The sequence below is a fragment of the Gracilinanus agilis genome, chromosome 3 (genome assembly GCF_016433145.1).
Source record: "Gracilinanus agilis isolate LMUSP501 chromosome 3, AgileGrace, whole genome shotgun sequence".
NCBI lineage: Eukaryota > Metazoa > Chordata > Mammalia > Didelphimorphia > Didelphidae > Gracilinanus > Gracilinanus agilis.
Window position 1 is genome coordinate 556,765,130 of NC_058132.1, and position 13,807 is coordinate 556,778,936.

General features: G+C 38.2%; 1 protein-coding gene across 1 annotated transcript; it reads right to left on the minus strand.

Moving 5' to 3' along the window:
- Nucleotides 1-1,585: 1,585 nt before the first annotated feature.
- Nucleotides 1,586-12,457, minus strand: CLN5 (CLN5 intracellular trafficking protein). The gene is made up of 4 exons (XM_044670585.1): nt 12,304-12,457; nt 8,838-9,003; nt 5,967-6,192; nt 1,586-3,245 (listed from the first exon to the last, which is right to left on the minus strand). The coding sequence occupies exons 1-4, from the start codon at nt 12,450-12,452 to the stop codon at nt 2,728-2,730; spliced, it is 1,059 nt and encodes a 352-aa protein (XP_044526520.1). The 5' UTR covers nt 12,453-12,457; the 3' UTR covers nt 1,586-2,727.
- Nucleotides 12,458-13,807: the final 1,350 nt, after the last annotated feature.

The window sequence follows — 13,807 nt, forward strand, 5'->3', positions numbered from 1 at the left end:
TATTGGCAGCTGGAGGTGGCATACAATGCTCCAAAAAAGAAGTTTGTCCAGACTGAAGACTAACATCTCTCACGCTCTTAGCAAAAAATTATACCCTATATCTTTACAACTATTCTAAAAGATATAATTTCAAGGGACTTTATCCCTGTAAAATAATATTTTCTCCCACTAGCTGGTGCCTAAAATTCATTTGGAGGTAGGGCTTAAAATTTCACAATTAGGAAGACATTTACGAATTAATTGCTTAGTTTTATCACTAAGGTATTCCCATAAATCAAACATGTAATTATTATCCTTTTCTGTTTAAGGAGAGGAAGAGAAAAACATTTGTCAGGTCCCAATTGGGAAATAGAAGTGATTGAATCTGCCAAATCAGGTTTCACCTACTTGTACTCAAATTGCAGATTTTTTTGTCCTACACTTATGTGACTTATCCACCAAACAACTCTACAAGCTGTCTTTTTTTTTAAAGCCCATTTCCTGAAGATTACAGTTTAACTGTAGTACCACAATAGTGTAATAAACCTTATTAAGGTCTTTAAAAGCTATATTTTTTTTTCTTTTAGAACAAGTTAAAAAAAACTATTGCACTTTGTAAGTGCAAGAATCATTATGAAATTCTTATTTTTGTTTTGGTTGTATTTCAGTTAATTGTATCAATTTATCAGAACTAACACAAAGTAAAAACCACTTTAGGAGTATATTCACTAAACCCAAGAACAGAATTAAAACCAAAGAACAGAATTATGGAATAGGCTTCTTTTAAAAAATTGTTTTAAGATTTTTAAAATATGTGTGTGTATATATATATATATATATATATGTATATATGTATATATATATATATATATATATACACACACATACAATTTTTAAAAACCTTTCCTTTCCATCTTAGAATCAATACTGTGTTTTGGTTGTAAGGCAAAAGAGCAGTAAAGATAGGCAATGGGGTTAAGTGACTTGCCCAGAGTCACACAGCTAGGAAGTATCTAAACACCAGATTTGAACCTAGGATCTCCTGGCTCTCAATCCACTAGCTGCCCCCATGATTATATAAAATACATACATAAATATATACACACACACATATATATATACACACATACACATACCCATTTTATAAAAAGTGAGGGGTTGCTAGGTAGCACAGTGGATGGAGCACTGGACCCAAGTGAAACCCAAGTTAAAAAAAACAACTATTGTGTATTATAGCTCTATTCTGCTCCAGCAATATCTCTTATTTCAGGCAATCACTAATTATGTATTAAAATGTCTTACAAGCAATAACCTACAGAAGAATTCTCAATATGTTAAGGGACAAGTGATTGCTCTGTCTAAACTAGTTTCTGGCCACTACTTACAAGTAATTTCTTCACTATAACTTCCTTTTAAACTGTTTCTTACTAACCCCTACTATAATAGTTTAACCTGAAATAAAATTAAGATTCGTTCATATGAATGATAACCCTTCTTACATTGTCAACTTGCACATATAATACTACTACACAAAGCTTCATTGTGTGAATATTTTTGAAAAAGACTGTTTTTCTCCTAGCAACTTAGTACATACTACTAAGTATGATATGACATGATACATATAACCTTTATTTTGGCAACATCAGTTACATCTAAAAGATGTTCTAATTTTTCAACGAGGTTTAAAAATGTTAACTTATAATACAGCCTTTACTCCAACTAGTTGTCCCTGATTTTTATTTCATCTTGTTCCTGGAATGGATTGTTATCTTCACATATGTTATTTGGTAAAAAACAAAAATGTGTATAAGCTTTTATACTTGCTCCCTACTGGGATGCCTTTCTAATACTTCCATCCTTTTAACAAGGATGCTTTTTCAAAAACTGGCTATGGCTAAAACTGACCATGAGCAAGATAATGGATTGAGAATTGTAATTTTGTGGCACTAGTGAACTGGTGTCATGAAAAGACATCAAGAGAAGACTGCCTGCATGTATAATTGAGGAATACAATGCTTTAGTAAACTATAACATTATTACTTGATCCTACATATCATTGCTAATTATTGAAGTGGAAAGTAAAACTAGTAAAATATTAAGGATTAATTCTGCCCATAGGAATTCAGATATTTTCTGACAAACCAATGAAACATTATGTAATCAATTCAAACCTGATATTGCAAACTTCAGGAAATTCTGAAGCTCAAAGTCTGGGGTGAGACTGGAATAAGCACTTTGTCACCAAAAGGAAAAATTTTTATACTTGCTATGTTTAAAAAGAAGTCTTAAAAACTCCAATAAGCAGAACTCATTCAGTGCCATATCTGGATCCAAAGCACTCTAAAATGATTATAACATAGAAGACTATTTAAAAGTTTTAAGTGTTATACAGAAAACATAAAACCTTTCCCCTGCAATTATATAATTCAATTCCAACATTTATTAAGCACCTATGTACAAGGCACTATAACAGTCTGTATAATATTAACCCCACAGACTGTGATTCTTCTTCCATGTTAATGTACTCTTGAAATCCAGATAATCCAAGAGGCTAACTTTTGCCAATTCAATACTATATTTACTTCTCCCCACCCAAATCCCAAGAGATGTTAACAGATAAAGTGATTTGTTGATTTGAATTTCGCCACCTATGAAAGGAGAATAGGCATAGGGTTCCTGGATGATCCATAATAGGATCAAATCACTCACTCCCTGAATACCCAAAAAGGCAATACTGACATGTCCCTCTCAAAGTCCCAATGTTCTAGAAACCAGTGTTTTGCTTGGTAAAGGAATTTCTTCATATGTTACTTTTATAAAGGGAGGCTTCATTGGTAAAAACCAATATTCAAAATTATAAAATAAATAAAATTGCCTGTGGATAACCACTACATCAAATATTTTCCAGAGACTTAATAAAAATTCTTTAGTTGACAAATGAGGTTTAAATGGGTAATAAAATCTCCTTATAGCAGTAGCAAGAGTCTTATTTCCTGTAGGTCCAAAAATTGAAGTTTCATTTCCCACATACATAGGTTCTCCGCTGTACAGAAATATTCTGGTATAGTTGGTTTCTATCTTCTTAAACTCGACCCCAAATTCAGCCAACTTTATATATGTTCTTAAGACAAATTTGGAACAGTCATAAGATTCAAACCATACTGTTGACTCTTTTTCTGGACTGGCTTGAACATTCCATGTTTCATAATAAATACCTGTTTCATTATCCTGTTTTACCCACTTTGCCATTTGGTTAAATATTTTTCCTATAAAAAAAGAGATTTATAATTATGCACATATCAACAGATATGAATAAATGAAAATGTTTGGATTTCTTAGCAAGGATTCAAGCTCCTCCAATCTCATGTAATCACACCTAAGTCAAAGCAAGAAATATCTCAAATTATCTTTCACAAGACAATGGTAAAAGGATAATAATTCCTAAGATTTATAGAACACTTCACACACAATTCCCAGAGCCTAACACCAACTCTGTGAGGTAGTAAATAAAATTCCATTTTACAAATTAAGACAGAGAAATTAATTGATTTGCCCATGGCAATACTGCATGTTGCCACAAAGAACTCAGAGCCAGGATTTCCTCACTCCTACATTCATATCCTAAGCCATGAGGTCATACTGCCTTCATTAATTCATAAGTATAAGCTGAGAATTTAGTATATATGCATATTGTTATAAAAGTGGGTTGATTCAAAAGCTTCTCCTTTTTGTTTTAAACCACCTTTAATAGCATTGAGTATTTACTAGGATCAATTCTGAATTAGTTTAATCTTGCCAAACAGGCTCAGTCTTGAATTTATATTGGAGTTCTTAACCCACCTTATGTTTGTTTTACTCAAGGACATCATTAACAAATATTCAGTGGGGGCAGCTGGGTAGCTCAGTGATTGAAAGCCAAGCCCAGAGACGGTTCAAATCTGGCCTGACACTTCCTAACTGTGTGACCCTGGGCAAGTCACTTAACCCCCATTGCCTAGCCCTTACCACTCTTCTGCCTTGGAACCAGTATCTAGTATTGATTCCAAGACAGAAGGTAAGAGTTTAAAAAACAAAACAAAACATATATTCAGTGGCTAATTCCATTCAGTTTTCTATGTACCTTTTTCATGATCTTGGATGTTTTAAGATATATTTTATAAGCCTGGAATAATCAGGTAGGTATACTCTGAAGGTAGAAGAATGGATTTTATGAAATGTAAAGTTTCTTTAAATAGTGGTGACTCTCAAATCAGGATTTTGCTCTCCCTACTATAAAAAGAATGTAAAATTAACATTCAGAATTGTGGAACCTAGGCTTGTAATCACTTGGGCTAGCCCTTAACCTTAAGGTTTTAGTACTACATTTTACATATTGGGCAATAGAGTTAGAAGGGACATCTGAGGGTACCTAATGTAACCTGTTCATTTTACAGAAGAAACAGATCCAGAGAAGTCTTCAGAGTATTATCGTCAAGATTAAAACTCACTCTTTAAGTCCAAAAGAAAGAGTCTTTATCTTTACAATTTGGATTCTCTTCACCTCTAGCTCCAGCAACATTAAAGGGAAAGAGAAAAGTAAGGTGTCTCAGATCCATAGGCTGGGGAAAATGTTATTTATATTCATCAATATGTTTCTTAAATACACTAAAAGTACATCTCTACAAATAGATATTATATGTATTATCCACATTATGTACAATACAGATGTTTTCCCACTCCTATTGCAAGATCAGGTTTTCTGTTTCCTAGTATAGTTCCCTTTTCTAACAACAGAAAAAATAACACAGCTTAATTTTAATCAACTTAGTATTATACCGTGATCAAAATGACTTTTTTTTTTTTAAACCCTGGGGGCAGCTGGGTAGCTCAGTGGATTGAGAGCCAGGCCTAGAGACGGGAGGTCCTAGGTTCAAATCTGGCCTCAGACACTTCCCAGCCATGTGACCCTGGGCAAATCACTTGACCCCCATTGCCTAGCCCTTACCGCTCTTCTGCCTTAGAACCAATACACAGTATTGATTTCAAGATGGAAGGTAAGGTGTTTTTTTTGTTTCATTTTGTTTTTATTTTAAAACCCTCACCTTCCGTCTTGGAGTCAATACTGTGTATTGGCTCCAAGGCAGAAGAGCAGTAAGGGCTAGGCAATGGGGGTCAAGTGACTTGCCCAGGGTCACACGGCTGGGAAGTGTCTGAGGCCAGATTTGAACCTAGGACTCCTGTCTCTAGGCCTGGCTCTCAATCCACTGAGCCACCTAGCTGCCCTGAAAATACTATTTTTAAAAATTAGTACTCCTTAGATTTTAATGCTTTATGAATTTGAAATGTAGGGGTATCTAAACAAACTAAAAATGTCAGAAAAGAAGAATGCTGCTTTATTAATATAGCTTAGTTTTATAATTTAAAAATAGCTTACCGGAAGCTTTGCTCAGTTACAGAAGCCCTAACCAATTTTTTCCCCCAAGAAATTTGTCTAATTCTTACTAACACTCTGCCTAGGAAACATTAGCACTCTAAAGGCTCAAATGTAGTACTGCAAACAATTCACCTCCTTTTTACTAATTTTTATGATGTGAGAGTACTGAACCATAATTTCCTACTAATTTCCAGTGGTAATAGTCAACATACTACATGAATAATATTCTGGTTTAAGAATTAGTGGTTCTAGGTATACATTTTGCTGTTGACTTATAATACTGAAGAAAGATAATTATTCTCAGTTAAAGCTAGGGTTTTATTTTAAACCCTTACATTTCCCCTTAGAATCAATACTGTGTATTGGTTCCAAGACAGAAGAGCACAAAGGGCTAAGCAATGGGGTTTAATTGACTTGCCCAGAGTCACATAGCTAGGAAGTGTCTGAAGCCAGATTTGAACCCATGGACCTCCCATCTCTAGGCGTGACTCAGTCTACCAAGCCATCTATCTAGCTGTCTGGAAATCTGGTTCTAATATCAGTATGCTTATGCTATGATGTTTTCAAAACCCACCTGATATGGTTGCTATCAGAACCAAAGTCCCATTTTCTTTCCAGTGATTATCATCAATACCTTCAGAAAAACAGGCAGCTCCCTGATTACACCAGAATGGTGCATTCATTTCAGGTCGGAGATGGGGAAATGTGCAGTTTCCCAGTTGGAAGAGTTCATACCATTCCATGGTGTAGTTCTTGCCTGTCCAAGTGTTCCTGAACCCAATAGCATCATGCATAATATTCTGTGTAAAAATAAAGCAAGATATTAAAATGATTGCAAAATAAGGATGTTTTGTGTTTTAAGCTGGGGTATCCCTCAATACTTTGTTTTAGACTCTTTAATAACCTGATGATGATCTCTATTCCCACATATTCATATGTCCATCCCTATAGAATTGACTCCCAAATCTATAAATGCAATCTAAATCTCCTGAATTCCTTTCCTGGATCTTTAGCTACCTATTTTCTACAAGTTTCCACCTAGGTTTCTCATCAATATCTCAAGTAGCAATCATTAATATAATTACATATTATATTACTATAATATATAATTATGATATTTCAATATAATAGTAATTATTATCCCATATGTATTTCTTAGTGTTTTTAATTATAGTGCATTTTAAGCAATTTTTTTATTCTAGCAAGTAGAGTACTTTCCTACCAGGAGTATAAAAGATAAAAGACCAAACCAAAACACACCCCCCACCCCCCTTTGAGGTACTTACATTCTAAATTCAAAGTGTTTTAAATCTCCAAAATGGAAGTTACGCTCTTTCTCCATTAAATCATCATCTTCAAACTTTCCTATTTTTGCTGGGGGCATCATGAATCTTTGAGTTGCAGCCTCAGAGTCTTTGCTTCTTCTTCACTGCCTATATCAAATTAGCTTCTAAGCTTTGTGGATTGTACCTTCTTAACATCTTTCTCATCCATCCCCTTTCCATGCCACTACTGAGGTACTATGCAAACTCAGGCCATGCCTACGGAAAGAACCTTCAGATTGGCCTTGTCATCCTAACCCACTTCACTCTTTATTCTCTGGAGAGTTGCCCACATGATTTTCCTATGTCTTAAGTTAGGAGTATGTCATTCCCTTTGTAAAAAATCTTTGATAAATTACAAACTTCTCAGCCAGGCACTGAAAGCTGCCTCCAAGCCACCTTTTTAGTCATCTCATATTATTGTCTTTCACACAATCTGCATTTCAGCAAAGCTGAAAGCTGCTACCCACCTTTCAGACTTTTTCAATAACTAAAAAATGGTGGTGTTATAAGGAAGACTGATTTTTTTGAAGTTGGTCTGCATGGGAGAGTTGTAGAAGGATAAAGATTCTAGAATGTGAAAGTGGGGGTCAGACAGTTAACTGGGGTTTGGGCTGTCTCTCTCTCTCTGGAGGTTTCTGGAGAGGTGGCTACTTTTCCTTAGTGGCTAATTCTACCCCGATTCCCCATTCTATCTGTTGCCTTGCTGTTGTCTGCCATTTCCTTGTGATCCTGGAACATCTGGCCAACTGACTGTAAGACCAGTTCTGGGTTCTTTCTGGATCCAGGACCTCTCCCTGGGCCCTGCCAAACTGCCATAGACCACAACCTCTAATGCCCCCTAAGGGGGGAGGGTTTAGTGCAGATTAAGGTATAGCTGGGATTGCAATTTCTTTAGGTCAGAGAAGTGAAGGTTAGTATAGATCAAACTCACTGAAGACTTTCAATGAGGGAACACACTAGATCTGGGAAATTTTAGTTGACATTAAGTATCAGGGTCATCCTAATTCCCATCTATCCTTTCCTCTTAGAATAAATACAACTTCCCTGTTACTAAGTGGTCTGTGTGTGTTGGTCTCAGACCAAGCTCTGCCTGGACTGGGTTCTGTTGGCCTTCCCAAACCACAGTTTGGGCCCAATCCTAACCATCATATCCCATCCCCCAAACCACCCTAATACTGTGGCAGGCTGTTAATAAATGAGACTGGCCAAGACACCTGCTTCTCCTGCACATTCTCATTCTCCCTCCTCAAGCTGTGGCTCTTTGTTCTCAGGCTTAACCCTACCCTTAGTACATGATACTGCTCCTAGCCAGGGCTACTTTAGTGGGGAAGGGTGATGTGAAGTAGTTCTGTGGTTCTCCCTTGACTTAGAGAATGACCTGTCCAGGCTGAGAAATGAAGAAATCATATAAGAAGAAAACTGTTTAAAATATCCTATACTTGACACACTAAGACATACTTCAAAAAAATTTAAGTATCATAAATATACAAAGCCCAGGGTTCTTACAATGACATCTAATATACACACTGTTAGAATACATTAGGAATGCCAATTCCTACAAGTCCTGGAACTAGTACAGTCTATTTTGTTGGCCACAGTATCAGAGCTCCTGTTAAATTATTTCAAAATAAAGTTAATAATTAAGTATTGAAAAAATGTTAAAAGTTACAGTATTTGGTGATGTTAAGATGATTAATTTGTAAAAAAAAACACAAAAAAACACAGCTTTTTACTTCTTAGTCTAAGTCAGTGGTTCCCAAAGATTTTTTGGCTACCACCCCCTTTCCAGAAAAAATATTACTTAGCCCCCTGGAAATTAATTTTTTAAAATTTTAATAGCAATTAATAGGAAAAATAAATGCACCTGTGGCTAACACCACCACCCCTGGATCACTGCAGCACCCACCAGGGGGCGGTAGCTCCCACTTTGGGAATCACTGGTCTAAGTGTTCAAAATTGAATCAGTGTAAAGATGATATATATAAATGTGTATGGACATAAGAAATTGGGTGGATATATATGTCTATGTGTGTACACACAAGAAAATTTAATGGGTTTCCTCCAAAATCAAAATGCATTCAATAATTCAGAGCCATGGCAAAATAAAGGTCTGTTCTTACCAAATGCCCTAGGAGATCACCATATTTAAATTCCCATACTGGTGCTTGTAATCGAAAAACTTCTATGACATCATCATCCCTCATAAGTGGAATAGGAGAACCAGCTGGGCAGAAAGTATATTGAGCTTGACAATAAGGATCTGGTGTAGGACGGAATTCAAAACGCCTTTATTAAAGAAAAAAAAAAACCTGAAAGGAATTAGTGTGGCCATGTTCATTTGAGTCCAAATTTCCTTTAAAATTCATTTTAGGTAACAATCTTTCCCCCTTATATATGAGGAAACTGAGTTTCACAGAGGTTCAATGCCTTTTCTACCTCTAGTGCTCTAGTCAACCCTCTAAGACTATATGTAGATTGCCACCAATGACCTATTAGAATTCCAGAAGACTGATGATGAAGCAAACTTCCCAACTCCTGATAGAGAAAATGAGTTCAGAGAGCAGAATGAGACTTTTTTGGGGGTATGGCCAATGATGGGATTTATTTTGCTTGATTATGTATATTTTTGTGTTATAAGGGTTTTGCTTTGTTTTCCCAGTGGAGGGGGAGAAAAAAAGATGTTTTTTCTAATTAAAAAATAAAGGACTATAAATTGCAGAGAAAGCGCTGACTTGCAATGGTGGGAGAGTTCCGTTTATCCATGACATCACAGGTCCAGTCCCTTTCTCTACTACTAATCTCACAAGGTGGTTGTGATGATAATACAGAAACTGAAAAAAAAATTTTTTTTGACTGTCTTCCTACATTAGAATGTAAGCTTCTTGATGGTAGAGACTGTGCTTTTACCGTTTCTTTGTATCTCTAGGGTTTAGACTGACTGCTCCCAGAAAGTAAGACCAAGAACCAATAATGGACTGGCCCTGTGAGTTCATAGATTTGGAGAGCTCCAGCAAGTACCTCCTATTACCAAAGCATAATTCGACCTACTCTGTAGCTTGCCTGGGGGAGTGACTTGTGTAGGGTCACAAAGATAGGATATGTCAGAGATTAATTTTCTGGACTCCAGGTCAGGTGTTTACTTGCTGCCTCTAAGAGCAAAAACAGTAACCATAGTATCTTTAATTGACAGTAGATTAAAAACAAAACAGTATATATATATATATATATATATATATCTCTTCTGGCAAACTCTACACCAAGCTGCTAAGATAGGTGTGTGTATATAAAATATATATATATATATACACACACACACATATTGGGGGATGGGGGGAGCAGCTGGGTGACTCAGTGGATTGAGAGCCAGGCCCAGAGATGAGAGGTCCTGGGTTCAAATTTGGTCTCAGACACTTCCTATATTTGTGACCCTGGGCAAGTCACTTAACCCCCATTGTCTTGCCCTGACCACTCTTCTGCCTTAGAACCAATACACAGTATTGATTCTAAGACAGAAGGTAAGGTTTTAAATGTGTGTGTGTATGTACACACATATAAATTGATGTGTATTTTGGGCCGCTAGGTGACACAGAGGATAGAGTGCTGGACCTAGAGTAGGAACACTCATTTTTCTGAGTTCAAATTTGGCTTCAGACACTAGCTATGTGACCCTGGGCAAGTTGTTTAATCCTGTGTGCCCCAGGTTTCCTCATCTGTAAAATGAGCTGGAAAGGATATAGCAAACCACTTTGCCAAGAAAATCCAAATGGGATCACACAGTCAGACACAACTGAACAAGCTGTATCTCATGGATATGAGTAAGAGGCCTACTATTTACTAGCTCTTTATTCTAATTCACTGATTGAACTCAATAAATCTCTAAATTACCTTGCAACACTAACATGCCATAATCAATATTTAGCACTTACTCCCTAACCTTGTTAGACAATGCCAATTGACCTTACAGAAACTATAAAATATTAAAAGCCAAATCTGAGAAATGTGGAATGGTGGGATTAGATCACAGGCCCACAAAACTCCAGTGTGGCAGGAACCAGATTAAAATGTAATTATGGAAATGTTTTACAAACTAAATAAAACTTCAGAGCAACATAATATATTTGTGGTAGCTTCCTAAGTCTGTTCCATTTCTATTTAAATTTGACACCACTGGACCAGGTGACCTATTAAGGTCCTTTCTTGCTCAGAATCAATTTGCAAATGAACTTTTATCCCTTAAGACACAGTGCACACACTCCCTACAGGGCAAGCAACTTCATTCATTGGGTATTCAAAACTCTGGTGTCACACAGTCTAAAACACTCCCATGTGGAACTGCTGAATAACCAGACCAAAATGCAATTGGGAGATCTTTTTAAAAATAAGGCAAAACATAGTTATTTGGATCCTAACATCCAGCTTGTTCCCACCCCCCCCCCCCCAACCCCTTTTTGAGTTTAACACTACTACTCTAGAACAGGAGAGGCTTGGCCTGATGGTTTCATTAATAGCAATATCTGAATTGTGTTCTACTTCTGTGGTCCATTGGGCCACACTGGCCATAGGATTTTCTTGGTGAAGTTAACTAGTGTGGTTTGCCATTTCCTTCTCCAGAAGCATACAGTGACTTCCCCTGGAACACACTATCAAGTGCCTGAGACTAGATTTGAACTCAAATCTTCTAATTAGAGGTCCAGCACTTTATCCACTGTGCCCCCTCGCAGCCTCCTCAGTATCTCCTACTATCCCCCAAAGTGAAGGAAGCCAGGAAGGAAAGCATCCAACTAATTTGTATGTCAGCTATTTTTTCTCATGTCACAACTGGCAAACTTGCATACTCTGCTTTAAAGGATGGAAACACTTACGTTAAAGCCTCACCACACCTCTGTAAGGAGTACGGATCTGCTAGTATCCTCACATAGAACCTTACTGTGATTTGTCTATTTTGAAGTTTGGCCAGGCTGTCACAGGAGGAATATCACCCTAAGCAACCACAGAACTCCTCAAAGGAGAAACACCTGCGTTCCTCCTAACACTCTGAGTACAAATACCCACAGACTTCCAGGTTTTATTCTCCATTACAAAAGATGTCTAGTTTAAGAAAATGTATGTATTTTAATACAGAGAGGGGAAGAGGAGCTCAAAAAATGCCTCCCTAGGGGCAGCTGGGTAGCTCAGTGGATTGAGAGTCAGGCCTAGAGACGGAAGGTCCTAGGTTCAAATCCGACCTCAGACACTTCCCAGCTGTGAGACCCTGGGCAAGTCACTTGACCCCCTTACCCACCCTTACCACTCTTCCACCAAGGAACCAATACACAGAAGCTAAGGGTTTAAGATAAAAAAAAATACTTTACCAAAAAATGCCTCCCTACTTTCCTCACAGACTCCTACCTCACCGCTAATCTGTCCTAGAGGCAGGTGAAGTAGGAGAGAAAGCTGGGAGACAATGGATTAATGAGGAAGTACTCCACGCCGGTCTCCAACCCCAACCTCCTACAGCCCAGCAGCCCGGGATATGCGCGCGCAGCCGCACGTGACTCCCCTTCCCCATAGAGGCCCAGGTCCCCTCTTGGAGGCATGCGCACTCACCTGTAAGGAACTGGCCACCGCTGCTGCTTAAGGGGATCACTGCTGCTCCAAGCGGAGGACAAATCAGGGGTCACTGTCAGCCAAAGCAACACCAGAGTACAGCGTGCCTGACCGACGCGCTCTCTCTCTTCTCCCCTAGTTCTGGTCATGACGACCTGCAGTCACCACCACCCTTTAAGCAGTCTGGACTTACAAGGCCTTTGGGACGTATTTCATAAACTGCGGAAGTAGCAGCGCATGCGTGAGCAGTTGGCGCATGCTCAGTTCAGTCTGTGGCGGGGAGGGGCGGGCCAAAATTCTTATATCACGTGTTCTCATCCAGCTGTTAATCCAGGATATAACAACATTCCCCTGTGATGGGTGAGTAGGGAGGTTGTTTTTTGTTCCTTTTGCATTGGGCTGGGCCCCTGGCTTCTAGAGGGTTCCCACTACTTATCCATGTAGAAAGGCCAAGCTCATAACTTTACAGAAACTTAGGGAAGATGTGGAGGCATCAGGGACAGGATTTGAATCTGTGGAGAATAAAAAGAAATAATGTGTTCTTCTCAGAGTGGATATCCATCTACTATGGGTTCCCTCCTCTCCCCGGCCACCTCCCCGACGTTAGCGATGAAAGTCTGTTTAGGTTTGCGGAATAAGACCTCCAAAACATTTTGTTACTGTCACAGGCCCTGTGAGTTGGGAGACCTCTTACCTCACTTCAAGGAGGAAAGCAAGCTGGTAGGCTGTCCTACCCCATTATCTCCTCATACCTTTAGGAGGTAAAGCAGTAACTTCCTAGATTTTTTAAGAGGTGGGAGAAGGGTTTCAGAAATTGTAAGCACTAACCTTGATCTTTGAGGGAACATACAGAAGTGTAGATCCTAAGTTTTCTTAGTACTGCTTTAGTTCTATTTATTAAATTGAACTGAAATACTTTCACCTGACAGAGAACTTTTTTTTCCCCCCAGATCCTTTTCCTTGAGACAACTGTGGCCAGGACTTCTAATTCCATTTTTATTCTCAGGTGAATCCTTCTTCCAAAAGAAGGGAAATCCCAAGACTCTCCATGTTCTTCCTCAGCCCCCAACCCCCCTTTTTGCTGGGATTATAAGATTTGTAGAATCCAGTATAATGGTTAAATTGGGATTTTTGACTAAATAAGAGAATTGTAAAAAAGTGGTCACCGATTCTTATCCCTTAAGTCAGGAAAACTATTAGCAGCTTTTAACAATGTTGTTTAACTGGAATATTTATAAAAAAGGAAATGTGGAAGGGGAAAAGGTAAGGAGACTGCCTAGGTAAGGAGACTGTGCTTATCTGGTGAAATGAAGCTTGCTCCCTAACAGAGTTCCATTCACCACATGGGAATCCTAGTCACTCACCAGCAAGCCAGGTAGGATCCAGACAAGGTCCCAATGTAGGAAAACCCTCATGAGCTAAGCTCACCGAGGCAGCAATGAACCCAAAAAGAAAGTCTCTGACTCCAAGAAGCTCCAAAGCTGAAAGTCAAAGTCCCATAGCC